Genomic DNA, 13,310 nt, shown 5'->3' on the forward strand with positions numbered 1-13,310 from the left:
ACAGACTTGGTTCTTCTTTTTGACCTTTTCCTTTAAGCGTAATACTAAACTTGAATTTCGGATTGAGAGAATCAACACATTGGAATTTGAAGGCAATGATATATGTTACGGTTGACGGGAGGGGAGGAGGCGTTTCCAGATTACGGTGCCCGAAGATTGTCTATGAATGCAGGTAAACCAGTAAGACTGGGTGAGCTGCGTGATTATTGTTCTGATCACTGTTGATGTGTTACAGGACCAAGACAACATGTCTGTATATGGTGCCATGTGTGCCCCCACCTGCATATGATAGTACCAGATCGATACACTTGACCCCGTACGTTACCTTCAGATCAGTGTCGATCCCGGTTGCACAACACAAGGTGCAAGTAAGTCTTTCCCGAATATATTCAAGTTAGGACAAGAACGTGTTATTCCAGATTCATGTGACAAATAAACTTTTACTTAAGTCACAATAAAAATACACTACAGTTACGTTTTGATATGTGTTGTACTAACATGAGCATGCTACTACATTCGGTAATGGCCATTACATGCGCTAACGCTGAGGGCCGTTTCCTATAAGTCTTCGTGTATCTGGTGAAGTCACCGGGGTATTACACTAGCATAGTGTGGCTAAATAATAAGTGTCTATGATTATTGTGCGTATATGGCCATACACTTGTTCTCATTATGCTACGTGTACATACAAAATGTAAGTATCTTTAAATCAGCTGGTCAACTTGGTGCGGGTGTTTCTATTGTTTGGATTTTACATGTGAGGTATTTCACCTTGCGTTCATTACTGTAGAAAACACTTTAGGGACGCTCCGGGCTTTTTCAAGATGAAATTTCACTGACTTCATCTGCATTTGGATGTTACATATATTTTCAAAATACTTCCAGAGGCATTACTTCCAGTTTTCTTAACTTAATATTATTTAACTAATTCCATTAAAGGCAATCTTACTACGAACTGCAAGTTCTGAGACTCTTTGTTTAAGATTAAGACTACAAGTGAACCTAAAACCTATATCTTCGTAGGTGTTTACCGTTTCAGTTTTACTTCCATTATACAGCCAGGTTCCCTTGCAGGCTAATTTCCAGCCTCTACTAAAAACTAGAATTTTAGATTTCGATAAATTTACAGGCAATCCCTACGTATCTGCATACGATTCTGAAATGTCTGGGTGGCACTGACGACCACCCGAGAAATCACAAGAAGAATATTCATGCTGTCTCCAAATAACACCAATAGAAATTAGTACGTCTGGAAGTAAATGGACAGCACGTTTGTGGTTTCTACAGAAAGCTCATTTGATAATAATGAGAACAACAACGGACTGATAATGCATAACTACCGTAAACCAAATGGACAATTAACATGTCCCGTGGATTCGAATTGTACTCTGACATATATATTCACTCATAGATGCTTGTAACATTATACTGTTTACGACAGAGCAAGTTCCAAACTTTATCTTGATTTCCAAAATCAAAAGCTTGTTTAATAAAAACAACGTGTATGTATTTACCTGCAGTATGGATAAAATCTCCTTACGTAAATGTGTATTATCATAAATCACATCAACGAATATGCTGAAATGGGACAGTGTGTGTGTGTGTGTCTCTGTGTGTGTGTCTGTCTGTGTGTGTGTGTGTGTGTATTGTGTGTGTTTGTATATATGTGTGAGTGTGTGGATGTGTTCTTTCTGTACATTTGATACGCCAAAGAGATAAAGAAATAACCTGTCTTGAGTTGTATATGTAACAAACTTGAACATAGTATTTCCTTTGAGAAATTGCTCAGTGTTTCCAATGGTAGCAACAGTCCACCTCGCCGGGGTACGAGTAACACCCAGTTATCCAAATCACCGAGCCAGGACACGCCATCTATTCAGTCACCATTTAGTAAACAAGGGCCTGCAAACCGGGGATACCTGAACGTTTGAAATGAATAAAAAAAATTTATAACCAACGGCATTCATGCTTGTGCCTGTGAAGTTGTAGCCACATTAGTGAAGACGCAACTCCGGTTGCATGCATGTGCTGCTGTGCAGGAGTTTGTTTGTAAGATGTAAAATCTGGCTTTTGGTGTAGTGTGCAACCAAGAAGCGGTATCAGATAACAGTGTTGTTACGAAGTCGTTAGGTGACAACAACGTCCCAGCTTAGATGCACATGCCATACCATACTCAGTTATCTACATAAACAGACGGAAATAAGTAAGTATTTTCACACGTTTCAATAGATATATTATAGACAAAAGTAGTTACTGATATATGTAAATTTTGAAATTATGAATAATGATATATCTTCTCACTGACACACTGATAAAATATCAATCATATAAATACCAACATCAATAACTTATTTTATCTGGTATATTTTAATCAGTACAATTATGATAATGGCATTTGAATGCAGTTCTGTAATTAACAAAAATTCATCGTGTAGACAATCAGAGTACGCACTGTTTTTATTAATTTTTACTTAGTTGATTGACAGTGGTGTATAAAATTTAATGCCTAAAGTGTTTCCCAGCATATGAATTTAACATATTTTTTCTCAATTCAAATCATTAATTGAGAAACATGTGTATTCTGATTTGGGTAGCTGAGTGTATTCTGATATTGGTATCTGAATCGCATGAATGTTTCCAGATCTCACATAATTACACTGTCTGTGCGTGTGTGCGTGTATCTGGGTATGTGAGCGCGTGTGTATTCTTTTCTGTAGTTCTTCACCTTTAGCAACTGATGATTTGGTTAACGTGTGAAACGTTAATTTAGAACATATTTTGACACAGGATCGGTTACGGTAATGGACAAAGGCGATAAACAGGTAGGACACCTATTGTTCCAATAGCGTTCATAGACTCAACTGGGTCAAAGCTATAGTGAGGCGTAATGTTCTAAAATGCATTATATGGAGGCAGGGTATACTGAGTCAAGCTAGAAAACATGTAATATGTAATAACAAACATGTAATAAATGATACATGAAAAATAAAGGACACAAAAATGTGGTGTTATCATTTTTATTAAAGTTGATAGGATGAACTGAGAATAATTGCAATGCGAAACATCGGCCTTGTGTTGTTTACAGAATATCAATATAAGGCGTAAACAAAGTGTCAAGTCATAGGGAACTACTCCTGATGTTTCAAACATGGAGTAGCGTGTATGGCCACCTCGTGCGTTCACTAAGCAGCTAAGCAACGTCTCGTGGACTGTCTGATAATGCGTGTCAACAAAATATTGGGGGCTCTGTGCCTTTATTCCTGCAAAGCAGTACCATGATCTTGCACATTCTGGAGTTGGTTTCTGAGAGTGCGCAGATTTCTATCAAGTGCATCCCAGATGTGCTCGATTGGACTGAGATCAAGTGAACTTGACACCCATTCAAGAACGTTGAACCTGCGTTCTGCAGGCAATTCAAAGTCAAAATGGATGTATGAGGTCATGCAATGTCACGTTTAAAGTGCTCGCCTGGACCGTGAGCTTCCACGAATTGAATATATTCGGGGGCTAGAACCTGGTAACATGCAGCACGAAGGTTTTCACTGATAACCAGAAGTCGGGAAAACGCAATTCCACATAGAAAGCACCCGAAACCACGACACTTCCGCCCCCAAATCTGTCAACTTCCTGTGCACGACACTAAGCATAACGTTCACGGCGTCGTCTACACACTCCCACCCCACCACCAGTAAATCTGTGGGTAGATCTTGATTCATGGCTGAAACAACTCGATTCAAATCTCGCGAGTCCTTCGGGGGTGTCGTCGGACCCACAGAAAACGCTGAAGTCGATGTAAGGACGTCAAACTGGTTCTGCAATAAGGTAGTGGAACACGACAGTGAGCAGATCGCAACCAGTTTCGGATGGTTTGTCCAGACAATGGACCCCCTAAACAGCTCATATCTGGTTCCTGCATCTGTAAAGATAATTACGGAGGTTACGGTTCTCAGCCTGTGACGTCACATGTGGTTGACAAGCGATTAGCAGTGTTACCGGTTTGTTACAATCAGCCCATGGTCCTTGCAACGTCATTCACTGACGTTCCCGTTTGCAGCATGTACGTCATAAGCACTAGCAGTTTCCCTTTCCGCAGTTGATAGAAACATATACGGTCGAATGCAACTGCGATGATAAAATCACGTGGCCAGTGGCACGATTCAACACTACTGTTGGCTGCACGACATTTGGATTCACTTAAATGTGCTCCGGTGAGATTTTTGCTACAGTCGACACTTGGGGATTAATATTATGATACCCGAAACCTGTCTACCATAACGATTCATAATTCTATTTACAAATATGAATTGTGAATTTTTTTGTTTTGACTCAGTATTTTTCGTTTGGCATTGGAATAGGGGTAACATGGTCTTAGGACTTTATCAAATTTTGAGGACACTTTCACATGCACCAGCCACGTATCTTATGTATTGAAATGATAACTGTAACATACTGCACATATTGTGGAAACAAAATCAAATATGAACCTCAACTTAACGTGGCTCTTAACACAACCAATCTGCCCGAGTAAAGCATCTTTTGGTGCTTAATGCCCATACGCTTATCTCACGTACATCACACAGGGGCGCACGAAGTACTGATCTTTTTAAATACAGTTAAAGAAGCTATATTCTTTAAATGCTGTTCTTGGTTAAACAAACAATAGTTGGAGCTGACCGATGAGTGTAGGGGAGAAATGTCCTTGTATGTAAGTCCTTGTATGTAATCGTTTTAAATCAGGCAAAGGCGCTTAACGATTCAACGATTAAACACGCAATGCTGGAACCTGTGATACTGTAAACGGGCAGATATCTGAATATTACAAAATGAATATAATCTCTATCATATGTACTATGTACCATGTACTATCATATCATATGTCCAGGGGGTGAATAATCAGTTAATCTTACTGTGCTTTTGTATTCTTAAGAACTACTTTGTGGTTCCTGCCTTTGTGAAAGGCTATCGTAAGCCTGAACCTCCAAGGACCAGGAGCTGGGACATATTCAATGTAGAAGACTACAAAGACCTAGACGAGCGAGTGAAGCAAGTATGTAACATTTTGCGTGATATTCATCTACTGTATACAGCCAATATTCCGCTGACGCTGTGCGCCGCTAGTTGACATCAAGATGAAGCAGAATAGCACACGTGCATCTAAACATAATTCGTCACTGACACTTTATGGTTTCATATGCAATTCAAATGTATTGAATGGCTTGATGTGCACGAATATGTACGGAAGACTGCTTATACATATTATAGCTAGATGTCCAGGTAACACATATTCTAGCCAATATTAAAAAGGGTTTTGTGTTGTGCCGGTAATATCATCTTTCAGTTTCTGACTAACACTCTCAATGAACGATATGAAAAACTATGATCATCATTGATCCATTTGACAAAATTGTGAAGCTTGTATTATGCAAATGTGGAAGCGTTCCACAATTTCATCTCGGGAAATACAAGAACCTCCTGGATGTTAAATATCCAAATAAAACAGATCCCTACTCACCAAACGGATATTTGAAGCGCATGAAGGAGAACACGTCGTTGTATTCTGTCCTGTTTGCCATTCTTTGCCGGTATTTCTAATTTCCGCGTTTGCACTTATCTGGTGAGATGAGATAAATTGGTTTTATTGTCTCTTCCCGGGTAAAACCAGTTTTATAGCATATTATGCACATGTGTGTGAGGAGGGTGTGTGTGTTGGGTTGGAGGAGCTCGAGGAGTTTGTAATAGTCGGGAATGTTTACGCAGTTATGCCCACGCAGTCATGCTTGCAACACTCAGTAGAGATGCCACTAGACTGTGAAAGCGCTCTAAGGAATTAATGCAATAGACAACAACATTGGATTTGGCAGATAAAGCTACAGGATTAAACTGTATGTAAGGACGAGAGTACACGAAGGTCAATCGAATTCGAGGCCAAACTGGCAACACGCGGATCAAGCGTATGGCGCTAATGTATGGCAAGCCCCCTTACATTTATTACGAAACTGCCTATCACATCTGTAATTCTAAAGATATTGGTACGTTTGTACATCTTTAAAATTAATCATATTTTGATAATTCAGTTTAAGATATTAAACAAGTCTTTTCGAGGTTATCAAAACTATCTCATACATACATACATACATACGTACATACGAACATACATACATACATACATACATACATACATACATACATACATATTACCTTATTTATACAAGAAATCTGTGTCGAAGCGTCGCCTCATCTGAATAAAGAATTGCTCTTCTATAAAACTTCCCCATATACTACTCTCCAACTAAACAATGCCACTCAAAGAAGTAATTTCATCATGTCAGGAATATTTAGATTTATTCTATAATTTACAGTACTGCATTTGAGAAATGTTCAATTTATATCAAATATTCAAGATGGGTTTAATTCAGTTCAAGTAATCCATAACTGAATTTGGACAAAGCAGGTCAAGAAAGGTCACGTCTCAACATGGAATCGCGTATTGCTGTTGTTTCTCATGAATGGCGGATAACATGATGCTCTTTCCCCAGTCTCGTAACCAGTCTAGTAACATGTTGCATCAACTCTTTCGAAATGAATGTGAAACGGGATTACCATATGAGTAATGGATCACAAGCTTAAAGTTATTCTGAGTTTACACTTTTCCTCTGTGATATGAAGATAGACTATGTAGATGTGGCGACAAGTAATGATAATTCACTGGTCTCAGATCTTGATAAAATTTGCCACATGCTTTTTCATGGTCATTTGCCCTGATTCAAATGTATCTTTGCTGTTCAAGAGAGGCTGACCTGCAATGTGTGATTCTGACCGGCAACTGTAAGGCAGGGGATTACGAGGTCGGAGACAGGAATATAAGTGGGAGCATCAGTGACTGGAACGCTGTATATATAAAGGGAGCGTGGAGGTTCGTGCATTGTTTCTGGGCTTTCACCTCACTGGTTGGCCGTAACACCGGGGGCTGGCTGAAGGTGGAACACAAAGGGGAGCAAGTACGCGAAAACATCCAAGAAAGTGAAGGCGAGAACAGGAACATGAAGCCAGATGATGATTACTTCTTTATAGAACCGGAGCAGTTAAACATGTTATGTAGATCAGAACAGAAACACTGGCATCTATTGAAGAAGCCGTTTTCTAAAGACAAATTTCTTGACTGCCCCTACATTCGACCGGATTTTCCTAAGTACGGTTTCACATTTAAGGGCATACAATCCGGAGTGCTGCAAACGAAATCGGGCCAGTGCAAAGTAGCAATCTTATCAAAATTGAACTACGGTTTGACGTATGAATTATTTTACAAGACAGATCAAGGACGACAGTTCCCAGAGGCAACGTCAGCTGATAGATATGTAATCATGGAGAACAAAAACGATGAGGATGAAATCAACTTCACCATAAATCTCCCAGTAACAGGAGTGTACAGACTAAGGTTGATGGAAGATGCTACAAGTTTATGTCTATGGGACTTCAAGATTGTATGCAAGGAAACATTGGCCAACTACAAACCACCTCCGAGACCTGACATCAACTGGGGCCCTGGACCAGCTGCAAAGGCCGCGGGGATCACAGGTATTTCTCACAAAACAGGGATCATCCCTGTTAAACGGGATGAAAACATGACGGTTCATTTCAATGTCCAAAAGGGTCAGAAAATCGAGGCAAGCCTGACGAGTGAGACGTTCCCTTTGGTTGAAACCAGACAATATGTTTCTACCACAGTCATCAGTCAGCATGTGCAAGTCACAGTGAGACCCGAAATCGGGACTTATGCTCTTCAAATCTACACAGTCGGTCGAAAGACGAGAGAACGGAAAAATGTCCTTAATTATGTTATAGAATCGGGGCCTACCAACAAAAGACTGAACTGCGACAGAGAGGTAATGTGATGAAGTGTACAGGTTTATTTATTTATTCAGAGTTTCCATACGTAATGCCACGCAGTTTTAATCAAAATAACGCTATATGAGCATCATCAATTTCCGTTCAATGCATGTATGATAAACGGTAAATATATACAGATCTGTGACTTGTTGCTTCAGTTTGCTGTTTTATACCAATAGCCAACTGATGAGAGAATGGTACGCGAACGCTTGTTGGAAGCGTCACGTTTGGAGAATAAAGAAGATCTCATCAAATATATGAGACGGTTCAAGCAACTTCAAATGGGAAACGTCAGCGTGTATACAAAAGCCAGGCAATCACTGGAGACGTTAGAAATCAAACAAAGTAAGCAATTTGTATGAAACATGTACGTACAGATAGACAAGATGGAAGTTATCTTGGATTATACTTACACCGTGATTTCAGTTAACTGGCCATGGTTGGACCAGTCATCTAATGTGTTGAAACTCCGTGTAGAGCTGCGCACTTTAGACTTTCCAGAAACCTGTGAGGTGGGTTCGAATCTACACTTGTCATCAACACGGACGTGCTCGTGGATTGCAACAAAGTGTAGTGTTAAACGTCTTAGACCTGCGATCACTCACCCCATATAAAGGTGATGGTCCATGGAATAACGGAAATACCGTTTTCAGAAACTCATTTCTTTATTTCATCAGGGAAATACGTCAATGACATTCCTGCCTACCCTCTCCATCATAGGCATTTCTTGGTAACCGAACGTTATCAGCTTTACAATCCGGCATGTTACCTGTTACCTCCCAGTTCTAATGCACTGCTTCCCCGTCACAAATTTGATATAAATCTGTCTGTAAAACGTTAAACTGTACATAGACTTCATGGCACGACATATAAAGTTCGTCTGATAGATCAACCGGAACATATGACCACATACATTTATATTTGCAAATTACAACGAAAAACAAGTTTACAAGTGTGTATGCTAAAAAGAGAGACTACAGTCACATTTAGCATTTCATTTGTGTAACTTTGTTCCAAAGATCTCAGACAAGCTGTGCTGAGAAACCGAGCAGACGAGCTGTACAAGGCTATCGGACGAGCCAAATCATCTGATGTTGCGGAGACACTATCGACGAATATCAATGAAGCTGAGGTGGTTCTCAGAAAGCTCCTACAGCGTCGGGCCAATCCTCGGAAAACATCGCCGGTCAACAACAGGAACATTGCTGAACTGAAAGCCATTCGGCACTTAACTGTGCCTCTCCAAAATGTCCTGACTGCGGTGTTCCTACTGCTTGGAGAAGACAGGTGGACGTTACAGGTACATGCTAGACCTCGTGGGAGGATAACAATATCAGATACTTAGTACCACCACTGGTAATCCTTGTTTACACATCACATCTATGTTACCATTGTGAATCAGATGACATCGTAGTTGCGATTCATTACAGAAGGTCATGATGTAACATGAAACCTGTTGCACATGTCAGAAGAAATTATAAGTCTGTTGTTATATTGTGCACCGTTTCCATAGCGAGTGGTATGCCCAAATGATATTGCTAATCACATTAATACAATATCAGGATCCGCAATACCTTCTCGCTCAACTGAAACGACACACGGCAGATGAGTTGCTCCATCGTTTGAAGGTCTCCATTGACAAAGCTCCAGCAGATGCAGTAATGGAAGCCAAGCAACTGCTGGACAAAACTCCAGAAGAACGACTAGCTAGGACCTGCCCCCCAGCACACAAGATGTACAAGGAAGTGAGTAGTAACAAATGAAAATAGACATAACAAGAGTCATGCTTAAGAACGTCAGAAGGAAGATATATTTGGTATATCACTTACCCTGAAACATTCTTGAACCCACCTTTTTAGATTTATCTGTACAAATATACTGTACTAACCATCAAATGCCACAGGCTGTTGAGCTGTCTTAATTCATAATCCATGTTTTTATTTGGGATGAAAATACAAAACGTCTGGTCGAAAGAATGCCCAGTCTTGACAATCCTCAGTAGATGGCATGATTGGTGCTAAAGGCAAAATAACTGTTAAAATCACATTAATGGACCGCTGTAAATCTCCAGTCGAACACCAGGTGTTCTGATAAACACGTCATGCCAGTAACATCTGCCATTCGCTCAATGATGATAACGATGATGAATTTGTATAGCGTCTGCTTCTAAAAACTATTTCTCAAGGGCGATCAAGAAGTGACTTAGAAAAGCCTGACAGGGATACGGTGAACAAGATGGGCTTTGAGGCCTTATTGAAAGAGTTTTTACGGTTGATTCCAAGTGATAGGGTGGCTGTTCCAGAGTAATGGGACTGCAGCTGAGAAGGCTCTGTCACCCATAGTAGTTTATAGATACAAGATGGATGCAGTTGAGTATCTACAGCGTAGCACAAACTTTTGTGTTCGATGATGTTTTATGGCTAAAACATGTCTTTGTCTTCACTGCGCAATAAATTATGTCTGAAAAAAGTGTGACACTTCAGTTCAAAATCGATTAGTCTACAGACCACATAGATGATCTATTCTTTGAAATTGTTTTACCCCTTAAGTACTGTATCTTTTGTTATGTGCATAAGCGAGTAGGAAATCTTCAAAATGTTCACATGCAATCGAATGTTACTTCGTTTTCCTCGCCAGTTGTTAAATCAGACACTCCGAAACCATGTACTGTCTTTGTTGAGCCAGCAGACTTGACAAATATTTAGACTGGTCCCGCTGGTATTAATACTGGGTTATTTACAGTAACTGTATTTACAATATTTACTTCGTTAGGGTGTGCTTAAGTGTTCAGAAAAATGTTTTACTGTTAGATATGCTATAGTCTCCCTGGTTTCAAAATGTTTCATCAATAGTGCTTACACTCTGTATTTTCCTGGCCACACGCCTGGGATGTAATTATTTATAACATGGTGTAACACAGCAACACTCCTGTAAACAAACCAGTGAGTTGTTGAACCAGAATATGCAGTGGTTAAATTTGTGTTAGAACTGTGTAGAGGTTCAGGTTTCAAAAATAATCAACTTGAATTCACTTTTAACATTAACTATACGGTCACAATAGATCAATATTCAGATATTCACTCATCTAAAGAACATAATGTTAAGCATTATTTTATTTTTTCAAATTTTTAAAACGTTCAACTTATGAAAGTACCTTGATTATTTATCTAATAAACAAAGTAAAGGAAAAAGCAGCCATTCTTTCATCTTTTCATTATCCCTGATCTGTGAGCGAGGTTTAGGTGGTGTGAGGTGTTTGTGAAGTATGGTCCTATTTAAGAAAACATGAAGTGTCCATGAAGTTATGTTGATTCATAATAATGGTAATGACAGCATACAGGTCTAAATAAGATCTCATACCCTTAATAGACAGAAAAAAACTATGTTTCATAGCAAGTAACAGGTGATACTGTTGATACTTTTCTGTTTTACTGATACCTGTCTGAAGTTGATTGATTTGATACCTCTCTGAATGATTACCACACAGGCTGTGAACATCGTGACCGGCTATGGAGGAATACCCGGGACTCAAAGGTCACCAAGTATTTACAACCAACCTTCACCTGCAGAATTTACTTTCACTTGAGCCGCCAACATGGGTCCTAGATCACAAAGGATAAGCAGTCAGCCTTCATTTTCATTTGAGAGCGGTTGGAAACTACATACTGTCCATACGTTTGTTGAACCGGATTAACTATTTCTAGCCAAATTTCACCACAAAGAGGATTCAGGTTCACATCCTGGCACAGTTAAACAATAAATCCTCTAACACATGGCGTCTTTATTACGGAAGTATTCATGAACAGTTCTTCTTAAGTCATTTATTCGCATTTGTACTTCATGAATGTTTTCAGATGCCTCAAGATTCTTTCCCATAAACGAAACTAGCAAGTACAAATCCCATTCAGCTGCTTTATATCAATGAATATTTCACTTCAATACCACTGTACATGGTCTCGACAGATTTTTATGTTCGTATCGTTGTATTTTGTTTTCGATGACAAAACATGTGTTGTTATATTGTGACATAGGTTGACATGTTGGGTTGTACCTCATGTATAATGTGTTCAAAACTCCATACTTTCAGGGAGCCTATATATGTTGTAGAGTATCTCTGATACAATCCAGAAAATTAGTGCTATTACTCATGGGCAAACACGCACGCACGCACGCACGCACACTAAATTGTTTCAGAGACATTTTAGAAGTTGCTGAGCTAAAGATGAAAAAACAAGTTTTATGGATGATTAACTTCTTTATTTTCACAATGGCGACGTTTCGGTATGGATTCTTATACCGTTTTTCTTGACAACAGCACCTAAACACTACCAAGTCTGACTCAGCTCCTGTTCGCATCTCACTTCCCTACATTGGCAAAACATCACACCACATTAGCTGTCTACTCAAGCAACAAGCAGGCACATACTTCACCACAGCCACACCCATCAAAACCATCATCAGGGGAAATGGTAGGCAACATTCCACAGCAAAACAAGAGCCTAAGGGTGTGGTATACAACATCAGCTGCAACTGTGGCAGCAACTACATTGGGGAAACATCCAGACCACTAAACATTCGCATCAAAGAACACAAGACATCAACAAACAAAGCAGACAAAAAATCAGCCATTTCGGAACACATCACCAAATTTTCTAACCACAAAATCAATTGGGACACTATCAAAACACTCTCCAGCAATGAACATGGTTACAAGCAGAGAAAATTGGGGGAAGCTATTCACATCCACAGACAGAACCGTTCCATAAACAGGGATCAGGGTATATTTCTACCTGACCAATTCGACACTTTAATCAACAAATATTAATCCCTGGCTTCCGTCACTAATCCTCCATTAATTGGTCCCCTCAACGCTGTAATCCCCCCCACCCCTGGCTTCACATTAATCACTGGTTATATCAACAACTCTAGTTATATCATTTCATGTTTTTGTTATCTCATCTCCTCAATTATGTTGTTGTTATTGTTAATCTCCTCAGCTATAGCTGATGTACCTGTATATAAACTGTTACACCTTGTCCTCCCATATGCTTGAAAAAGGTATAAGAATCCATACCGAAATGTCGCCATTGTGAAAATAAAAAAGTTGATCATCCATAAAACTTGTTCCTTCACACATGTGTCTGAACCACCTTGGCTTTCAATACCTCTCCTTGTCATTTCATATTACGAGACAGTTTCACTTAGAACAACATTCTTTGTAGAGTTGTCAGTAAAATAAGCAGTAGCTCCTACATGTGGATGCAATGAATATGCATTCAGTCAGTCTGTCACCATCCCTGAAGGCAGAATCCTTCTTAGTCTCACAAACATGGAACACTGAGGTTCATCCCCACTCCACTCCACTGCATTGAAACGTTCCTTTAAAAACATGTCACAGTATAGTATTCCCAGAAATTATTGAG

General features: G+C 39.5%; 1 protein-coding gene across 1 annotated transcript; it reads left to right on the forward strand.

Annotated features, from left to right (window-relative positions):
- The first annotated feature begins 2,801 nt into the window (after positions 1 to 2,801).
- LOC137277357 (uncharacterized) lies at positions 2,802 to 11,473 on the forward strand. Its single transcript, XM_067809051.1, has 9 exons — positions 2,802 to 2,822; positions 4,928 to 5,079; positions 5,139 to 5,148; positions 5,413 to 5,582; positions 6,788 to 7,883; positions 8,067 to 8,232; positions 8,907 to 9,187; positions 9,450 to 9,632; positions 11,375 to 11,473. The coding sequence occupies exons 1-9, from the start codon at positions 2,802 to 2,804 to the stop codon at positions 11,471 to 11,473; spliced, it is 2,178 nt and encodes a 725-aa protein (XP_067665152.1).
- Positions 11,474 to 13,310: the final 1,837 nt, after the last annotated feature.

This window comes from Haliotis asinina, chromosome 3 (assembly GCF_037392515.1).
Source record: "Haliotis asinina isolate JCU_RB_2024 chromosome 3, JCU_Hal_asi_v2, whole genome shotgun sequence".
Classification (NCBI taxonomy): Eukaryota; Metazoa; Mollusca; class Gastropoda; order Lepetellida; family Haliotidae; genus Haliotis; species Haliotis asinina.

Coding starts and splice junctions, on each gene's coding strand:
- LOC137277357 (XM_067809051.1), top strand. CDS start 2,802: ATGGACAAAGGCGATAAACAG. Junction 2,823..4,927: donor TGGACAAAGGCGATAAACAG/GTAGGACACCTA, acceptor TGTATTCTTAAG/AACTACTTTGTGGTTCCTGC. Junction 5,583..6,787: donor CTGTTTGCCATTCTTTGCCG/GTATTTCTAATT, acceptor TTGCTGTTCAAG/AGAGGCTGACCTGCAATGTG.